Source organism: Cavia porcellus, unplaced genomic scaffold (assembly GCF_034190915.1).
Source record: "Cavia porcellus strain 051 isolate PalLab524CR breed Dunkin Hartley unplaced genomic scaffold, mCavPor4.1 scaffold_12, whole genome shotgun sequence".
NCBI lineage: Eukaryota > Metazoa > Chordata > Mammalia > Rodentia > Caviidae > Cavia > Cavia porcellus.
Genome location: NW_026947495.1, coordinates 17,291,608 through 17,313,059, shown reverse-complemented (window position 1 = coordinate 17,313,059; position 21,452 = coordinate 17,291,608). Strand labels below are relative to the sequence as shown.

General features: G+C 42.6%; 1 protein-coding gene across 5 annotated transcripts in view; it reads right to left on the bottom strand.

The window, feature by feature from the left end:
• The window catches only part of CUNH2orf76 (chromosome unknown C2orf76 homolog), a 232,752-nt gene extending 214,057 nt beyond the window's left edge, over positions 1-18,695 (bottom strand). For all 5 annotated transcript variants that reach the window (XR_010050765.1, XR_010050766.1, XR_010050767.1 and 2 more), the window contains exons 1-3: positions 18,557-18,695; positions 15,295-15,413; positions 12,881-12,919 (exon numbers count right to left, since the gene is read on the bottom strand). Coding sequence is in view for 2 of the 5 variants with exons in the window: in XM_013142386.3 (XP_012997840.2) it covers positions 12,881-12,919; positions 15,295-15,402 (147 nt within the window). In the remaining 3 variants the exon portion in view is untranslated. The remainder of the gene's footprint in view (positions 1-12,880; positions 12,920-15,294; positions 15,414-18,556) is intronic.
• Between the last annotated feature and the right edge of the window lie 2,757 nt (positions 18,696-21,452).

The window sequence follows — 21,452 nt, the reverse complement described above, 5'->3', positions numbered from 1 at the left end:
GAGGAACTAAACAAAAAGATAGAATCCCTAGATGAGCAATATAAGAAACAAACAGAAAACATAATGCAGATGCACAGAGATATACAGGAAATAAAAAACTCCACTGAAAGTTGTAAAAACTTGATGCCTCAATGAAAGTGAAGATAGAATTTCAGACCTTGAAGACAGGATTGCAGCTAGTGAACAGGAAAGGAAAGATCTTTTAAAAATAACAAGCAATCAGGAAACAACAATTCAACAACTGCAAGACGATGCAAAGAAAAATAACATAAGAATGATAGGGATTAATGAAAAAGAAGAAGACAACATAAAGGATGTCAAGAGGATATTTAGAGAAGTAATAGCTAAAAATTTCCCAAGCATGAGATCAGAAACCGACATCAGGATCAGTGAAGCATATAGAACTCCAAATAGTCATAACCAAAATAAAACTACACCCAGATATATAATAATCACCATCCCAGAAATCCAACACAAGAATAGATTATTAAAAGCTGTCAGAGAGAAAAGACAGATCACTTATAATGGAAAACCTATCAGAATCACAGCAGACTTCTCAACACAAACAATAAAGTCAAGAAGAGCATGGAGTGAAGTATTCCAGATACTAAAGCAAAATGATTTCCAACCTAGACTGATGTATCCTACAAAACTATCATTCAAAATTGATGGTGAAATACGATACTTCCATGACAAAGAACAGCTGAGGAACTTCATGAACACCAAACCCTGCAAAAAATATTGAAAGACAGTTTAGATACACAAAGGAAAAAACCACTAAGCAAAGCAAATAATTAAACAGAACAGAAAGATAAAGATGCAACAGCAGAGAGATAACATGTCAACAATAAACCAGCATTTAAAAGTAATAACCATTAATGTAAATGGTCTCAATGCACCAATCAAAAGAAACAGACTAGCAGAATGGATCAAGAAACAAAATCCAACCATATACTGTTTATAGGAAATCCATCTAACACAGAAGGATACTCACAGACTGAAAGTCAAAGGATGGAAAACAATACTTCATGCAGCAGGAATCCAAAAAAAAGCAGGAGTAGCCATTCTATTTGCAGACAACGTGAACTTTAAACCAACAATGACCATAAAGGACAAAGAAGGTCACTACATACTCGTTAGGGGAAAACTCCAAGAGGAAGAGATATCTATCTTAAATATATATGCACCAAACTCCAGAGCACCCAGTTATATAAAACAACTATTAACAGAAATGAAAACTCAAATTATCAGTAACACAACTATAACAGGAGACCTTAATACGCCATTGACACCAAGGGACAGATCAACCAGACAGAAAATGAGCAAAGAAATAACAGAACTGAATCACACCTGCGAACAAATGGATTTGATAGACATATTCAGAATGTTCCACCCAACAACATCAGAATACACATTATTCTCAGCAGTACATGGATCATTCTCTAAAATAAACCATATACCAGCTCACAGAACATATTTAAACAAATGCAAAACAGTTGAAATCATCCCTTGCATGTTATCGGATCATAGCGCTCTAAAATTAGAAATTAATGATAAAAGATACTGCAAAAATCCTGCAAATACATGGAAACTAAATAACACACTCTTGAGTAATCAATGGGCCACAGAAGAAATTAAAGAAGAAATTAAACAATACGTAAAAGAAAATGAAAATGCAGATACAACTTACCAGAATTTGTGGGATGCAATGAAAGCCGTCCTCAGAGGAAAATTTATTGCACTGAGTTCCCACATCAGAAAATAGAACGAATACAAATAAATAACTTGATGCTACACCTCAAACAGCTAGAAAAAGAAGAGCAAGTCAAGCCCAAAGCCAAAAGAAGAGAGGAAATTATAAAAATCAGAGCAGAAATCAATGCAATAGAGACTAAGAAAACAATCCAAAGAATCAACGAATCAGAGTTGGTTCTTTGAAAGAATAAATACAATCGATAAGCCCCTAGCCAACCTTATTTTAAAAAGGGAAGAAAAAGCTCAAATTCATGCAATAAGAAATGAAAAAGGTGAAATCACTACAGACCCAATAGAAATACAGAAGATCCTCAACACCTATTTCGAAAACCTCTACTCTCAAAGGTTTGATAACACAGAAGAAATAGACAGATTCTTAGAAACATATGAAGTACCAAAGCTAGATCAAGAGGATGTAAAACTGTTGAATAACCCAATCTCTGTTAATGAAATTGAAAATGTAATTAAGTCCTTACCTATAAAGAAGAGCCCAGGCCCAGATGGATTCACTGCAGAATTCTACAAGAAATACAAAGAAGACCTAATGCCGACACTCCTCAAACTACTCAATGAAATTGAAAGGGAAGCAATCCTTCCTAAGTCATTCCTGGAAGCAAATATTACTCTAGTACCAAAACCTGAGAAAGACCCAACTAAAAAAGAGAACTATAGACCGATCTCCCTAATGAACACAGATGCAAAAATCCTCAATAAAATATTGGCAAAAACATGCAGCAAATCATCAAGAAGATTATACACCATGACCAAGTGGGATTCGTCCCAGGAATGCAAGGATGGTTCAACATATGTAAATCAATAAATGTAATCCACCATATCAATAAAGCCAAAAGTAAGAATCACATGATCATTTCTATAGATGCAGAAAAAGCCTTTGATAAGGTCCAACATTCATTCATGATAAGAACTTTACAGAAAATTGGAATAGATGGTCTTTACCTCAATATAATAAAGGCCATTTATGACAAACCAACAGCCAGCATCATACTAAATGGCCAAAAATTGAAAGCCTTTACTTTAAAATCAGGCACAAGACAAGGATGTCCTTTATCACCACTCCTATTTAATATAGTACTGGAAGTACTAGCCAGAGCAATTAGGCAAGAGAGAGAGAAATAAAAGGGGTAAAGATAGGAAAAGAAGAACTTAAATTATCATTGTTTGCAGATGACATGATACTCTACCTAGAAGACCCCCTAAACTCCATTGAAAGACTCTTAGATACAATAAATTCAGTAACGTAGCTGGATACAAAATCAATACTCAGAAATCAATAGCATTCCTATACACGAACAACAAAATCACAGAGAGAGAAATAAGAGGAACCACACTCTTTACATTAGCAAGCAAAAAAATGAAATATTTAGGAATTACTCTTACGAAAGAAGTGAAAGGCCTATACAGGGAAAATTATAATACACTGAAAAAAGAAATTGAAGATGATCTCAGAAAATGGAAAGACATCCCTTGCTCATGGATAGGATGAACAAACATTGTGAAAATGGCCATTCTCCCAAAACTGTTATACAGATTCAATGCAATCCCAATAAAAATACCATCAACATACCTTATAAATCTAGAGAAATCACTCCTAAAATTCATCTGGAACCTAGAATAGCAAAGGCAATTCTAAACAGCAAAGGCATGGCAGGAGGCATCACAATCCCTGACTTGAAGTTATACTACAAAGCAACAGTAGTAAAATCAACATGGTATTGGAATCAAAACAGAGCCAAAGATCAATGGAATAGATTAGAAGATACAACCACAACTATAAACACACTCAACCACCTTATTTTTGATAAAGGAGCCAAGCAGGTTCACTGGAAGAATGACAGTCTCTTTAATAAATGGTGCTGGAAAAACTGGCTCTCCATTTGCTGAAAACTAAAGCTAGACCCATGTCTATCACCATGTACTAAATTAAAATCTAAATGGGTCAAAGATCTGAATATTAAAACAGAAACACTAAATCTATGGAAAGACAAATTGGGTAGAAACCTTGAAGACATAGGAGTAGGTAGAGAATTCATGAACAGGACTCAAACCACATGGGAAATACTTCCCAGAATCAATAACTGGGACCACTTCTTATGAAAAAGTTTCTGCGTGTCAAAAGAAATCTCTAGCACAGTGAAAAGAAAACCCACAAACTGGGAAAAGATTTTAGTGAACTCTCTCTCAGACAAGGGACTCTTGTCTAAAACATATAAAGAGTTAAAAAAAACTCAGACCCCCAAAATTCAAAGATCCAATCCAAAAATGGGCATCTGAGATGAATACGTACTTCTCAGATGAAGAAATACAAATGGCAAATAAATACATGAAAAAATGTTCATCATCATTGGTCATTAGAGAAATGCAAATTAAAACCACACTGAGATACCATCTCACTCCTGAAAGAATGGCCAGGATCAAGAAAACCAACAAGAACAAATGCTGGAGAGGCTGTGGGGAAAAAGGAACTCTCCTACACTGTTGGTGGGAGTGTAGACTAGTACAATCTTTGTGGAGTTCAGTCTGGAGATTTCTCAAAAAGCTGGGATTGGAAGTCCCATTTATTCCAGCTATTCCACTTCTAGGCATAGTCCCAGAAGAACTGAAAGCATCATACCACAGTGATATATGTGCACCTATGTTTATAGCAGCACAATTTGTAATCGCCAGATCTTGGAAACAACCCAAGTGTCCATCAACTGAGGAATGGATAAAAAAGTTGTGGTATTTCTATATAATGGAGTATTACTCAGCTATAAAGAAGGATCACACTGACATATTTATCAATAAATGGGTGCAGCTTGAGACCATACTCTTAAGTGAAATAAATCAATCTCGCATGTGTGAATACCGAATAGTTTCCCTAATGTAAGTAATGATTCAAATATATAAAAGTATGTGGTAATCATGATTCCCCATTATGTGGCCTTGAAGTCTTATAAAGTTTTCACTTATTAATTGGAAAGGCTTTCCTCTGGGCTTCTTGATATGGAAATATTTGAAGCTATAGTATATGAACTTTTATTCAAATGTTTCAAGGAAAAAGACAGACACTATGGTAACTACTATTTTTTTTAAATATTTTTTTAGTCTTTTTTTCGTTTTTATCGGTACCAGGGACCGAACTCACGACTGCCTGCTTGCAAGGCAGGCGCTTATGCCGCTGAGCTAAATCCCCAGCCCCGGTAACTACTATTAAGTCGGGTTATTTGGTGAAGAAACACTAGGTTGCTGAAACAGTCATGCTTTGACCTGTATTGTTATACTGTTATGTCCTCTTTTATGTCAATCTCTCCCTTATTCATTAAAAAAATTATTTAGTTATTTTTTATGGTTTTTTTAATTAAGGGGAAAAATTTTAAAAATTAGCAGGATATATTATAGTAACTTTTTTTGATTTCCTATTAACTTGTTTTGAAGTCTTGTAATACTCCCACTATCTTGTTTTGACTGATTAGACTCTGTTCCATTCTGTATGATAGTATCAAGTTTGAGGGTATAGGCAACTACTTTGAAGGCAATAACATCCACTAAGATGCCCATTCTGGTTTGACTACTGTCTCCTTTGAAAGTCCTGTAATGTTTACAATGCTTAAGTTTTATTGGTCTTGTTCTCTACTGTTTTGTTCAACTTTATAATACCTAATGAGATAGACAATTCTTTTTAAGGAAACAAGAGACATTATGGTAACCATTGTTGATAACCTTGTACTCTGTTCTTACATCATGTGCTATGTCTATCCTTGGTTTTGACTGACAGCTTTGTTTTGCCATATTTGACTTTATTCTCTCCCAAAAAAAAAAAGTAATAAGAATTAAGGAGTAATAAAACCCAAAATGTGTAAATTTTGTTGTAAAAAAGAGGGAAAAAAAGTGCTCTAAAGGATACAACAGCAAGTATGTTTAGGGGTGTTAAATAGCTGACCATATTAATGTTTTTGGTTGGCTCATTGAACACAACTGTTTGCAGTCTCACTGTTTGAATGTCCACTTTGCATGCTTTGATACTGTGACTTGAGCAACTATCTCTAAGATGATAATATGTAATCTATTAACTGGTGATTTCTTACTGTTTTGTTTTTTTTTTTGTTTGTTTGTTTGTTTGTTTTTTGTAGTTCTGTATTACTTGTACCCTTACACCGCTTTGTTTTGTTTTGTTTTTTCTTTTTCCTTTTAAATAAAATAAAATTTAAAAAAACCAACACTGATACACTTCCTGCCCCTTTGCTGCATGTTCAACTAAGGACAGCCTTTACACCTTCGTAGATAAGCATAATCTCCCTGGTTATTTCTTCCAGTGCAGAATGTGAAAACCTGCAGAGTACAATTTAACAGGCTATAGGGTCCCCTGGACCCTCCAAGTCCTTAAAAAGCAAGTCTTAAGAGAGAAGCTCCACACTGGATATGTGCCCTGAAACTTCTAAGGCAATGTGTCTGGTCAGAGTGATGCTAAGGGTGGGATCGGCTCAGTCAAAGCTTTCTCTAGTTCTCTCCCTCATCCTTGGAAGGATTCCAGCCCTGCAAGTGTACCCTTGGAATTCCTATTTTCCCCAGCCTGAGAAGGAAGACAATCACAGCTTGGAAAGACAGAAGAGATCTTTGGGGGTCTCCTCAGAGTCCATGAGCCTACTCCTTTCTCCCACATCATTTTGTAGCCCTTTGCCCAAGGCCACCCCATCTTAGTGCAGTCCCAATGACATGAGACATCTCCATTGTGACATATTGTAGGAAGTGGCTAAAGAAGGAGATCAATCACATGTGTGGGGCTAAAGCAAGGCCACCCCTGGAAACATGAAGAGACCAAAGTGAGCCACATAAACAAAACATGTTTTAGCTCCAAAAACACAAGGTGGCCAGGCCAGCCAAGCAAACAAGTTGCTAGACACAGGGGTCGAAATTGACATCAACCTCCTGAGTGTATAAATAAACATGCTACAGTGGTTGCGCAGTTCCTTTTCCCCCATCCAGAGGGCTCCATGTGACCTCAGCTTTCGTCTCCTTTATCTTCCCATCCTCTCGCTGTCCCCCTTTCCCCTCAACATCAAGAACTGCACTTGTACTCAGTAAAAGACCTCACCTTCCCGATTACATAAGACATCTGCACTGGGACATACCAGTGTCCCTACCTCTCAAAAGAAGGAAAAGAGGGAGCTGCAATTATTTCCTAATCCAGGGTCTAAAGGGCCAAAAACTGTAAATGCAAGGATTCCTAAAGCTCTAGTGCAGTGCCTGCTCCCTGCCCTTGAACTTCACTCTGTCGTATTTACTCTACAATAAACCTTTCCAATGGCCCTGGTTGAAATTTGCTCCCTGAGTTCTGTTTGCTGTCAGTTAAGTCTATTCCTCCCACCCAGTTCTCTATGGAAATGGAAACAGCTAGCTACCAGCATCCCTCCAGATTCACAAGCCATGGCTGGGGATTCATTAACTTTCCATGGGGAGCCGGTTATTTGGAGAAAACATGATTTACCACGTGGTGCATAAAAGTGGACTCGACCAAAATTGCCTCCCAAACAATTGTTGGGTCATAAGAAACCAGCTCCCTATGGCAGTACATTGCCTTTCATCCCTTAAAAGGAAGCTTTTTAAGCAACACACTCTCTTACGCAGTTTCATGATCACATTTATTCCACATGAGTGCTGCTCCTTGAGAGAGAATGTGCACTGATGTACAGAGCTCTAGTTGGTTCAAGCTTCACCAAAGAGACATGCCATCCAGAACAAAGAGAATACAACCTCCATACTTCAGCCCTCCCCAACTCATTCAGATGTCTTTCAGGAATGTAATTTCTTTCTCCTCAAATGCAAAGGTATCAAATTACACATTGAAGTTTACCATTGTTATCCTGAGTCCAGTGAAACAAAACCTAAAAGAAACACTTCACAGCTGTCTTAAAATGAGAAACTACATGACCACTGAGGCTGAGGCTCACCCCTTTCGACATGCACAGCCAAGAAGCTCTCCTTAAGCCCAGAAATCGATGACCTCACTCATCAAGAGTGAGTTAAGGTTCAGGAAGACTAGGAAGCTTGCCCAAGGTCACGCAGCTCCATACTAGCAGCCCCTGGCTCCACACCCAGGTTTGGTCCAGCTCTGCTGCTATCTAGCAATTTTCAATTCTGTATAAGTCATTTACATGCCCACTTGCTTCTTGGCTGTAAAGAGAGGCAGTTGGACCAGATATCATGTTGTGTAAACGTGTCACTGAGTCATTGTGGTTTAAGGATAGGAGATCGTCTGTGATACTGGTACCAATGTTCAGAATGATACTGAATAGTTCACTTACTTTCACTGTGCATGCAAAGTGGGAGAGAATCATATACATGCCTAGTGTAACCTTCATAGAAATGTCGTGAAAATTAAACTAGATGGTCGCTTGGTAAGCACCTTGAACATAATAAGGGCTTAATAAGTACTAGACATTATAACCACCTCAAGTCTTTTCCAGATTTAATTATTCTAGGAATAATTATTCTATTCTGTATATTATTCTAGGAATCTAACAAGCAATAATGGCTATCTTTTTTTTTCTTCTTAATGGTAGCAGTTCTCCGTAGTAGTTTTACTCCTGATTTAGATATAAATCAACATCAGAACCAGAGCAAGAAAGACAATTACCGACTTGGGGAGTGACTTAAAGAATGTGGAGAAAAATAAAGAGATTCCAATTGGAATCATTTAAGGGGAACTGATTCATACTTTCAAGACCCCGCTAATGAGAAAATAATAACCTGTGAATATATTCCTTAATATATTTAAAATATACATGTCCTGTATCCCAGGAATCACTCTTACTGGAACACTCACTTTGAGAAACAATTACATCTTGTGTAAGCCCGTCACTGTAGCATTATATATTGCAGTGCACATACAATACACACACACAAATGTCAGCACAGAAGACTGGAAAAACAGGTTAGGAGCACCAGAGACCTGGTCAATCAATTCAGAGCCAGTTTTCTTCTTCCAGATATTCACTCACAACATTCAGTGCTGGATTACAGAAGTGTTATGATTTGGATTTGAAATGTCCTCTAAAGTTTAACACTGCTGGCAGATGGGCTTTTGAAGAAGTGACTTCATCAAGTGGAGCAATCCACTGTTGAGACTGTAAGCTGATGGCATTACTGGAAGGTGAAGGAGATAGAGGTGGGGCCTACTTAAAGAGATGTGGATGATGGGAACTGACCTTAGGGAATCCACCTGACCCCTGACTTTCTCCTCTGGCTTTCTCACTATGCTTTCTGACAGCCATGAGGCATGCAGCTTTCCTCTGCCATCATTGTTCTCAAAATCAGTGGAGCCAGCCATGGTCAGAAATCTCTGAAACACCAAGCCAAAAAGAACCCCTCCTCCATTAAACTGTTTATCTCAGGTATTTTGTCACAGTAACAGAAAGCTGACTAACAGGAAGCAATGTCTTTAGGAGACCTGGCACCATCACATCTTGCCTGTTCTTATACTTCGTATGTGTATAAAGAAACAACATTCTTCAAAGACACATGCTTGGGGGACATAGCAGTGATCTCTGGGAAGCCAAGAGAGGATAGGAAAGGAAACTTTGTGTTTCTTCAACATTATATCTGAAAATTTAAAACCTCACATGGTAGCTATAGGTGATGACACCAAACTGCAATTAGGCCAAGACTTCTGGGTCTCAACACTTCTGACACCTTGTGCATTCTTTGCTTCTGAAGCATCCTGTCCTGTGCATCACAGGCCTCTACCCACTAGACACAGCTGAGACAATCAAAAATCACAACTGTGCCCTGGGGGAAAAACTGCTTCCCATGAGACTTATTTTCTGATAAATATACACCCATAACTTCTAGAATCCTTTTTACCTACCAACTATGTAAAACTATTTCAGATCCCCATAGTTAGGTAAACATGCTAATCTACGGTGTCATGAGGTTTTAAAGAAAGTGCATCTTACATGTTCATGCTTTGATGCTTCAGAATTCGTTCTTATAGGTCCTAACGACTTACGCTTTATCTCTTTTCACTGGTTTGCTTTTTTTTATCATTTGTATCTGAATCCTGAAATAGTATTGACTGATAAAAACAAACTCTGAACAAGAAACCCACATGTCTGGCCAGAAGCAGAAAGACACCAAAGAATAGGGTTCTTTGATCTTCACATCTATGTACCTCTTGCAGGAATGCTGAAAAACAAGATACTTCACCAATCATTTATGTTTCTATCTTACATTAAAAATGTTTCTATCTTACAGTGCACAGATACTAATTTGTTTAAATAAAACTGTTTCAGCAGGGCCCTGGTATAACTTCAGGGATAGAGTACTTGCTTAGCATATACAGGGCCCTGAGTTTGATCCCCAGGACTGCAAAAACAACCAAAAAAAAGAAACAAACTATTTTAGCAGCCTTTAAATACAGGATCTAAGTATCATATACATTTTATTCCCATAATTATCCAGTTAAAAATACGGTATATAAACTATGCAGTGTGTCTTTGTCTTATGTAGGCTCATGTCCATGTTATATTCCACCTAAATACACACACAAAAAGATCCATCAGAAGCAAATTTTTCATTGAAGCCAGTAATTTATTTCATTCTTGTTTTGTTCTTGACTTGTATTTTAATTTCAGAATCCTAGCCTAAAGAAATTTATATTTTATACTGTAAAATGTATAATTTATTGCATCATCGTATTTCTTTGCCATATGAATATCTACACATACTGCAATTTAATTTTTTAAAGTTTCCTGTAGTATAAGGCTCTATGCTTAAAAAATGATTTCCTGGAATGCCTTATTATTACAATTATAACTAATACAGAAGACATAGCAACCACTAATAATACTTCATATAATTATTAAACATTAAAAAGTTAAATACTCGGCTGGAGATTTAGCTCAGTGGCATAAATGCCTGCGTGGCAAGCATGAGGTCGTAAGTTTCATCCCCAGTACCAAAAGAAAAAACAGAGTAAAAAGTTAAATAGTCTTAGAAACGCTTATGTTAATGGGTGGGCCTTTCTTACTTTTTAATTCTTTCACACACTTGTTAATAATTATTAAATAGACATTATTAGAATAAGTCAGGTTAACTATTTTTCTCTTTATAAACATAAGAAAACAAAATATGTTTGTGAAAATGAAAGGTGGGAGAAAGAGGAAAATGAAGTGTTCTAATATTGTCATTCTGTCCTTTCAACTTTTATTAAGTTACCAGCTCCAGATCCCAAAGTAGTCACTCATGGAAAATTACTTTAAGGATCTCACCACTGACAATCTGATTAGAGTCATCTTTAAAAATCAGGATAGTAGCTACATTGCTAAAAGATCTACATCCAGTGCTTAGTAATTAGGGTTCTTCCCCTTATTTCCCCACACCAACACCAAAGTACCAACGAGCCCTCCATTCAAGCTTGGAGGTGCTGCTAGCTAGAGACAAGGTAATAAGAGATAGCCTGTCTCTTTTGGGAGAGAAGGAATCTGTCCAAGGAAAGGGAGGAAAAGAGGACTACTTCTGGGGAATCCTTAGATACAGCTGCACTAGGAAGAAAACACAGGTGTGATGGCTTCGATCTAAAACCTCAAGTGTCTGGAAGGTGTCTCAGTGTCTGAAAGGCCATAGTAGCTGACTTGCTGGTAGGAGGTAAGGCCTGGCTGGAAGTCTCAGGTCACTGCAGATGCAGTCCAGAAGGGTACTTCACCCTTGCTAATTCCTCCCTTGATGCGCTGCTTCCTGCTGGACTTGAGGAGAGAAGCCTTCCTCCACCCAGGCCCTTCCACCACGCTGCCACCCATGCAAAGCCTGAAACTTCCAAAACGCAAGCCGAAATAAACTTCTCTTCTTTTCAGTTGGTGTCAGATACTGCATTCCAGCTGTGAGAAAGTAAAACAACCCAGGAACTAGGACCTAGACACTGATTAACTCTAGCCATCAGCACAGATGGGCCAGGCTGCAAAGCCTCCATGTTCTCCAAGATAGGCCCTCGTCTGATAGCTGCCCATGTGGATGACCTCAGCGAGGTCCCCCCTTCAAAAAGATTTTCCAGTCATAGGCCTATAAGACAGCACAAAGGAACCGAACTTCTATCAACTAAAAGAGAAAACCATGTATTATGTGCCTTTCAATATCACCAAAATGACAGGAATACACAGCATCACTGTGACAGATTTATAATGACATCTGAATTAATCAAGCCCAGGTCTGACTCCAAGTTTACAGGAGACAGAGGGGACTCAGGATAAAGTTATATGACACAAGCAAGCAGTAGGCCAAACTCCAAACATCCTGGAAACAAATGACCAACCCAGTTTTACCAACAAATTACTATCTTGAAAAAAATGGGACCACTGAAGAATAAAAGACTTAAAAGGCAACAAATTCAGCATGAAAATTTTGTTTGGATCCCAATTCTACCAAAACAATCTTAAAAGACACTTTTGGGAAAAAAAAGGAAATTTGAACATAGACTAAGTATTGGTTTTTAGTAAGAAATTACTGTTAATTTTAGTAAATGTAGTAACAGTATTGATGATTCTCATTTCTTTTAAGTCATTCAGTTAAAGATGTACACTGAGGTTACAGGCAAAATTACATATTGAATTCAATGGTACAAAATACTCCAATTTCCCAGAAGCCTGGAATAAGACAAATGAAATGAGATTAGCAAAATGTGAATCCTGATTTAAGCTGGGGGGTGGGTACCTGAGATGTATATGGGTTTCCAGTTTTTTTACATGTTTGAAAATGTTTATAATAAAGAGTCCTTTTGTAAGAAACAAGAGGAAGGCCAGGGATTTAGCTCAGCGGCATAAACGCCCTTGCAAGAGCGCAGTCCTGAGTTCAATCCCTGGAACCAAAAAAAAAAAAAAAAGAAAGAAAGAAAGAAGGAAAGAAACAAGAGGGGAGGGAGTAATATTTAATTCATGCTGTGTATCCCCCAGGCCCTTGCTAGGTCCTGAGGCAGCTACCCACAAGCTTCCTCTTTCACCATCTAAGGAGAAGCAGGGCATTCGATAAGCTGGGAAGTGAATATGGGAAACCACAAGCACTTGGAGAATCCAGAGTTGTATCTAGATTACACTTCAAAATAAATGTATCTCCACTGACACTTCTAAATGCAACTTACCCCTGGGGCAAAACCAAGGCTTCCATCCAAGATCCGCCTCTGAAAACGAAAAGAAGGTGCTTTAGTTTTTGGGGGACAGCAGCACAATGTGCCCCAGGCCAAGACAGCAACTGGTCCACTGAGTCCCAAGAGAGCCACAAGTCCACTCCTTAGCTGGGACCTCCTGAGTTTACAAAACAGGCCATGAACCAAGGGAAAAGAAATTTTAAAATGTCCCATCCCTGCCAGAACTGGTCAGAAGTATCCCATCCTGTAGCGGCAGGGGTGCAAAGGCCCACAGGAGGTTTCTTACTCAGCTCCCCCTGCAAATCACCACCAGGAACTTTAGTAAGTAGCTGCTCTAAGAAATGGAAATTACCAAAGGTCAGGGAGATAAAGGCAAACAACAAGCCCTCTCATAGATCAGGGTACAAACCAGCATGACGATGCTAGAAAACTTTTAGATGGCACCAGAGACAAGTGACTGCACCTCCTGCTACTCCTGAGTAATAACTAACAAAACGCACACTCACACTCACCACACATTTGCAAAAATGTTCACAGCAGCACGGCATGTGAGACACCAAAACCAAAAACTGTCAAATTCCCCAGATGAAGAACAGATCCAGAAGTTAGGATACATTCATACAGCAGAGGATCACAGGACAATGAGAAAACGTTTACATACACTGTGTGCACTTATAACTATATATATAAAACAGGCCAGGACATAAAGCAAACTGGGAAACAAATAGAATGAACTCACGCACACATGGACCGGTGCCTACTGTATAAAGATTAGTCCATTTAAATAAAACACCAAACTAGGAAAAACCATGCATGCTGTGAGTGGAGGTGGTGGGGAGAGGGGGCAGTCTGGAAGGAGACATGAAGGGGCTGTAAGAGGCTGGTACTTGATCTGGGCACAGTTTCATGTTATTTATGAAAAGTGATCAGCTGTGCGCTTATAAAATGTGCACTTTTCTATACAAGTCTTCTATCCTAGTAACAAGAGGTTTGTGTCCATCCATAGATGAGTGGATACACAAAACATGGTATGCACGTACAATGGAATATTCCTCAGCCTTTAAAAAAAAAAAAAAGAGGGGCTGGGGATTTAGCTCAGCGGCAGAAGCATCTGCCTGGCAAGCATGAGGTTGTGAGTTTGATCCCTAGTACCAGAAAAAAAAAAAAAAGAAAGAAAGAAACTGGCACGTGGGACACCATGGCTGAGCCTTGAGGGCATTACACTAAGAGAAATACACCATCTATGTTCACAGTTCTTTTCTATCAAGAACTCTGCATCATTCCTCCCCACCAAGCCCTGTCACCTACCACTCCACTTTCTCTTTCTATGAAATTGCCATCTGTAAGTGTCTTGGACCCAGTGATTCCAGCTTGTGCGATTTGTGTTCCACGTCTCTGATGGCTTGGCTCCAAGCCTCCCCCAGGAGGCTGGGAGACAGTGTAGGAAGCAAGATCTTATTGCTGAAATCAATACCGGCTGGACTGGTCCCTAACACAAGAGGGCCTGACCTGCCAACTTCCTAATGTGCCTCTGTTTCTAGATCAGTCTCACAGTAAATTTAAATAGATCTTAAGATACCTCATGTGCATTCTGTCAAGACACCATGGGAGGCTCTGAGTCTGGGGTTGGGGGAGTCCAGGCTTGAGGAAAGTCTTTAGGCAAGGGACATGGGTGTGGGCTGTGCAGGTGTATACTGTGCAGGGAGGCTGGGTTGGGTATATAGAGGAGGCATACGGACTCAGGGGTCTGGGGCATGGAGAAGAGAGAGCTGAGGGGTGTATAAAGGGTTTGGGGCTAGTCTGTAGGGGCCTAAGAGTGAGCAAGGATACAGAAAGGGTCTGAGCCTATAGGATACATGGAGGACGTAGGGGCATGGGGTGGGAGGTGTTGCGTCTGGAGGAGCATGGGAAGGCAGCCACCTATATTCATCCCAAAGGTGAAGATACATGGGCATGGCATTGAGAAATGTGGGTTCTGCAGAGACATGGGCAGGTGGCCTATTATCCGAGGGAAAGAATACAAAGTCCTAGGACTGGGATAAAAGAGAAAGGCAGCAGATCCTTTGCTTCCCCCAAGGTCTCTTTAATCATCCCAGCTAAGCCAAGGCCACAGGGGAGGACAGCTGTATCTGAAATTCAATCTTCATAGTATCCCCTACTCCAGACCCAAAAGAAATCAGATGGAAGCTACACGTCAGGTTGGGTTCCTCACCCCCAATCCCTTCAAACTAGGCTGTCAGAGGCAGGAAAGAAGATAATGCATGGTGTCTGTACCTGTTCTCCTCACTGGGGAGGGAACTGGGCACAAAATAAGAAGACAGAGGGAAACTTAACCACCCACCTCCTGCACATGCAGGCAGGGTCATAAAAGAGCCTACTAACCAGCAGAACCAAAGAAGGCAACTCACCTGTCCACTAGAGAATACGAACACGAGGGCTGCCCCAGCTGCCGTCATCCCCCAGGTGAAGAAGGTCCCCAGCAAGGCCTGGAACACAGTGCTGTGGCCTTGCAGCATGATGGATATAGCTGTGTGCAGAGGAGCAAAGGGTCAGCCACCACAGGTCCCTTTTGGTGACACTTGTTCTTCTGTGTCCTACTCCCGTTTAAGTTGTCTCTATCTGGAGTGGTGGCATGCACCCTTCTGCCATACCAACCCAAGGGCCCTCAACAGCCCAGCACACAGGTTGAGCTTTTCCATCCCAGCACTGAGAAGTATCTAACTCTAAAAAGCAATATGGGACATGCAGGGAGCCTCACAAGATGCTGCAACATTGAGAGCTAGTTCCAGAGAAGAAGTACAAATACTGCACATAGTGTGGCCAGGAGGAAGGGTTCCAAGATCTGACACATCCAGGGGCTTATCTCAGGCTCATCCTGAAGATTTCACCTGCCCCTGCCCATGGTTTGTTCTCTCTCCAGAGACAAGTAACTAGCTCAGGTTCCCTTTAAACTTCTCCATCTAATTCTTAATCAGAGCTCTCAATCCCTGAACTGTTACAGGGGAAATTCCACCCAATGACCTTCCATTCCCCCATAGTCTCTTCAAGCCCATGCCTGTTACACTATGTACAGTCATCCAGCGCAACCAAATTCTTTATGGCATCTTGAAGAATCTCCAGCCTGTCCTTTCTCCAGGCCTCTGTTCACACGGTTCCTTCCTGGAGCACTTTCCTCCCACACAGCCACCATTAGAGCTCAGACCATCCCCTGCAGCTCACTTGCTGCCCACTTCGTGACAAAGTCGTTCCTGATCCCCTTACTGGGCAGTGGCTCTGAGGGGGCCTCCTTGGTCTTCACGACCTCAGGTGCTAGAGAACAAGGGTGATACCTTTGCACAACCCTCTGAAATAGGGTTTTGTGAAAAATACTTGCTAAATTGGAAAAGGCCAGCTTACCTGGACAGGACAGTTGGCAAAGACAAGGAAACAGACGCAGAAGCAGCATTTCCCTAGGGTAACCCAGCTGCTGCTGAAGCTGGAGTCACACCACTGCCCACCAAGAGAAGGAAGGTAAGCACTCTTCCCTCTTATGGGGCCCAAAACCTCTTGCGCTTAAGTTCTCGTTCTGAAATGACAAGGAGCCAGACCTTTCCCCGTGGAAAGTTATAGGGCAAAGGAGCTCACGGTTTGAACAGCTCTGTGCTCTGGTCCCTAGTGCTCAGGGGCTTGCCTCAAAGGCTTCATTCAGCTCCCACTGGCTTATCACCCACAGAGCTGGACACAACCACAGGGGGTTCAGTCTTCCCCAGCCTTAGTACTAAGGAGCCAGCTACCCTGAGACTACAGACCAAGAGTCAATGTGCTGTCCCTGTCGATCCTGGAAACGGTGGCAGTGGGTGACAGGGGCCCTTACACCCAAGGGTTCAGCAACATGGCCAGCTTCCAACCTAGGAAAGGATATGATCTCAGACAAACCAAGATAAACCCAGGTGAGACACGGCTCTGCTGTTAGGAAACCTCTGAGACAAAGATGATTTGTTCAGACCGTGGTCCCCATAGTCCAACAGAACTCAGGATAGAGACTACACTAATTAATGAAAAAGATAATTTTTAGGGAGCTGTTTTATTTACAATTGTCATCTTTTTAAAACACTCTAAAAGAGTGGTTTGTGTTTTTTTAACCAAGATACCTGGTTCAAGATACCCCAATTGTTTATTTCTAGCTGCTTGTGGATGAAATTCCAACATTTACTAAGACATAGAGCTATCTTCCTATGATTTATCATTCAAGACGGATCACAATACAAAATATCTTTAGTTCCCCTGGCCCCTTTTAACAGCTACAGAACAAAACAAACAACTCGTTTGACAACTAACCAAAGTCAAAGTGGATTTTGTGAGCTAGTGATCACACAGGAGAGAACAGGAAAATGCTCCTCTAAACCATCCCCACTTACAGGTTACCTGAGCATCCTGAGAAGTGAGGAGGGGAATAAGGCCACATCCCTGCCATCCTGAATTTGTCAGGGCCACTGTCAACCCAGCATCCCTTGGAAAATTGTCTCCTATTTGCTGTCGGAAAGCCTCACTCCTCAAAGAGTGGTGCAGGGGCCAAACCTGGTCCTTTTTGAGGGCCACCTAGGAACACAGATCTCAGGTCCCAAGCCAGACTCTGACTCTGAAGACTACATCTGCATCTTATTCCGTGGGGGATTCTAATGCACAAGAAAGCATGGAAGGCAACTTTTTTGAAACTGAAATGATGTCTACAAGACTAAGAGCCTAGACAGTAAGTCATCCTGCCCTGCAGGGGACTGTACAGCCAGTAAAGAACAGTAGCCCCATACCGGTGTGGTGTGCCAGCACTGTTACCTCCAAAGTCATTCACACTGTGGGGCTCAGACATCCTCATTAACTGGATATTCACACCATCAGCCCTGAGGAGTTAGCAGGCAAGAAGCTCCTTCAGCCCTCACCAACTTCAAAGAAGCCAGCACCACCCCCAGGTGCAGGCACAGTCTGCTACAGAGGCCTGGGAGGCATTCCTGCAGTCTCCTCTCTATATTTTCCTCCCCTTTTCACACCTGTTGCTGTGCTTCTAAGAGTCAGCTGCAAACATCAGCGAAGTTGCAAGAAGTAGAAACAACGCCTGGGCTGCCCAGGCCTTGGTGAACCTGCATGCACAGTTGCCGCTCACACCAGAGGAAGCCAAGGAAGACTCAGATTTGGGTGGCTGCGACGGCGGGAAAGTTCTCTTGATACCCTGCTGCTCCAAGTGTGGTCGGAGAAGCAGCAGAGGTTAGACAAGCACAGTCTCAGGCCTCACCCAAGCCTGCTGAAGGTTAACAGGTTCCCGGTCAAATTTCAGAGCCAGTAGGAGGAGCCACTGGGCTGCTAGCTGTAGTAGCCACCTCTGCTCTCAGGGATCCGGGATCCCCACACACCCACCAGGAAGCAATGAATGAGGAGGATCACGGCTGAGGACAGTAGAAGGCCGCACCTCATTGCGGGCAGTCTCCCTGGAGGGGAGAGGCTAGAAAGGGGTTTCCCCCTCCGCTGCCACCTGCCAAAGCCTCCAGCCTCCCCTCCAGCCCCCTGCCCTCGTCTCCCCAGGGCCACCCTCGCCCAGCTCCAGGTTCTGCCCTTAAGTCCCACACTCCTGTCCTGACGGCCCAGACCCCGGGCCTCGGGCCCAACCGCGGGCGCTGAAGGAGAGAAAAGCCGACTCACTGGGGTACCCTCTCCAGCCCCCACTCCACTTCCATCAGCCCCCCCTCAGCTCGCTCCGACGGCTCCACTCCGGCAGTCACTTCCTGCTTCCCCCTGACGCACGTGGCCGTTCTGCCGCCAGGCCCCGCCCCGCCGCTCCTGGAAAAGCCCGCCGGAAGAATTAATTCTCTGGTTCACAGCCTAACGCCGGGTCGGGAACGGACCGGAGCGGGCAGTCTTGGAGAGAGCGCAGACGCCCAGAGGAGACCCTTGGTGAGGTCCCTGGTGTTGCTCCGTATCTGGTGAGCGTGGCGTGAGTGAGGAGCAGATGGGGGGGGGGGAGGTAGCACATCATTCTCTGGGTCAGTGGTCCTCAAACCACATCGTCCATCAGAATCACCCAGAAGATGTCAAACCCAGGGTGCAGTGTCACTCTAGCTGCGTCTGGGGTTTTCTCTTTTGGACGCAGCCTTGTGGATACTGTCCCAGGGCCACCCTCGAGAGCCACTGCCCTGGGACAAGGGCTTTGCTCCCTCTGGCTTCCATGAGAAGACTAGGGTGGGAGGATGGTGAGATGTAACCAAATCAAAACAAAATACACATAGGATCCTTGGTTAAATTCGAATTTCAAATAAACAACAAGTAATTTACTTTAATATGAGGATGTCCTATGCCATCTCTGGAACAGACCTATGCTGAAGGCATTGGTGGTGGTAGTGGTGATGATGTTGTTGTTATGTGACCAGCACATGGCAAACCACACCGAGGTGGCACAGCCCATCAGTGTGGCCCCAGAAACACTGCCCCTCCTGCGCACTACAGAAGCCATGAAATGATTTTGTCTTGGACTTGCCACAAAATACTGTGGAAGGGAAACGTGTATGGACTAGAGATTAAACCAAATTGGCCCAATTTATCACTGCGGGCCAAGAAAGAGACACAAAAGGATTCATTAAATTTTCCTTAGGATGCCTTCAAATCCTTCTGTCCTAAGTGTTTAAATTTTTCATAATGGGAAGCAGACCAAAAAATTTGTGAAGAGTTAACCAAATGCTCCTCCCACCCCATCTTTTCTTGTTGGCCCTGTGGGAATTCTGCCTCTTGACCTCTGGCCTCCATTCTAGTGATCACCTCCTGCCACCCAACCCTGTTCTGTGCACCAGACTGACCTGCCTAAGGCACAGCAAACTCTGGTCTTGCTTATAGATTTTCAGTAGCGCCTAGTCTCTTTGCATAAAGTTCAAACTTCCCAGCCTGCAATTCAAGCTTTTTGGAGTTACAACAGCACTTACACTTTCTTAGATTTCTTCTTTCTCCTCACGTCCTTCAACCAAGCAGGGCTGCACAACTACTACGGTCTTCCCTCTCTGGCACCAACAGATACATCCCCAGATATTATTTCTACTCAATTTCCCTTCACCTCCCACTTCCCCAAATCTAAGCCCCCCCTCTCCCCCAGTCCCTCCAGGCCGACTTTAATACCATCTGCCCTGCACCCTGCCCTGAGCTCATTTCCCACCTGTCTCAGCGCTGGTTAGAAAAGGGTCGCCATCCTCAGAGGTGCACAGAACTTTATCTGGATCCTAAGGACTCCTTCCACAGTGCAGGCTCTCTTGTCGCTACCGCAGCCACACAGACCTAGGGTTTGACCCTTCTCCTCACTAAGCACCCCAGCCAGCACAGCAGTTCATATCATAGCCTATCCCCTAAACACCCTGGGAGGAGGTACAGGGGTAAGTTGGGTGTGGGGAGGGTGGGGAGGTGTCTTAGTTACTTTTACTGGTCGCTGAGACAAAATACCTGATGACCAAAGTTGGGAAAGGAAAGGTTTATTTCTTACAGTTTTTGGAGGTTTCAGTCCATACTCAGTTGGCTCCAAGGCAGGGCGGCACGGTGACAGGAGGACATTTAACATTTGCTTAGTACACAACCTGGGCCCCACTCTCTACCTTTATATCATCTCCTTATTTACAATTCACAACAATTTTAAAAGGGGTGTATGGTTATCTTCACTTTATAGATAAGGAAATTGAGGCTGGCAGGGCACTGTGGGAAGCCAAGCCTAGCTGTCTCTAGGGACAATGTCCTTCCTGTTCAGGGCTCAGAGGATGAGGCCCAGTACCACCCTGTCCAGAGGAGGATCTCCTTTCCCCTAAGCCACACAGTCTCCATATGCCAGAGAGCCAGCTCACCAAGAGATAATCCAGCCATCAGCGATCCTTCTGAATACAACCCATCTACACACACCCTTTAAACATGCCAACTGCTGGGGCCTTCCGAACACTTCCTCATGTGCCGTAGGCCTGGCAGGAAGCAAATATTTCCTTAGAGTTACATTCCCCATCCCATCCCTGGCTCTCCCATGGGGACAGATTTGTCCTGAAGCGCTCATCAGTTGAGAGAGAGGTGCTGTGTGCATGAACAGAACAGAGCAGTGGTGGACAAAAGTGGGCCAGGTGCTTTATAGCTTCAAGGGCTCCTTCCCAAGTGGCAAGGGCCATGAGACTGATGCTGACACGTATGGAAGCAGAATGGTCAGTGGTCCTTTCCAGAGGAATCACTGACACCCGATCTGTCACCAGCAGCCTTTCCTGAAAGACTGGAGTGGAGTGGGGTAAGGAGGGAATTAGCCAGCAGCTTCACAAAAAGGGTAGAGCCTCCACAAAGAAGCCCAGTCCTCAATGACCCCACCTTTGCCTCTCTCTCTCTCTCTCTCTCTCTCTCTCTCTCTCTCTCTCTCTCTGTGTCTCTCTCTCCCCATCACCATCTCCCTCTCCTTTTCTCCCTCTCTCCCTCCTACCCTCCTCCCCAGAAAGAGGTAAAGCCATCATTGAGATCCAGCTTCAGAATCTGACCATATAGAAGAAGTGACATCTGAGTTTCCTTGGACAGATTCTCCCACCACTCTCAGCCTCAG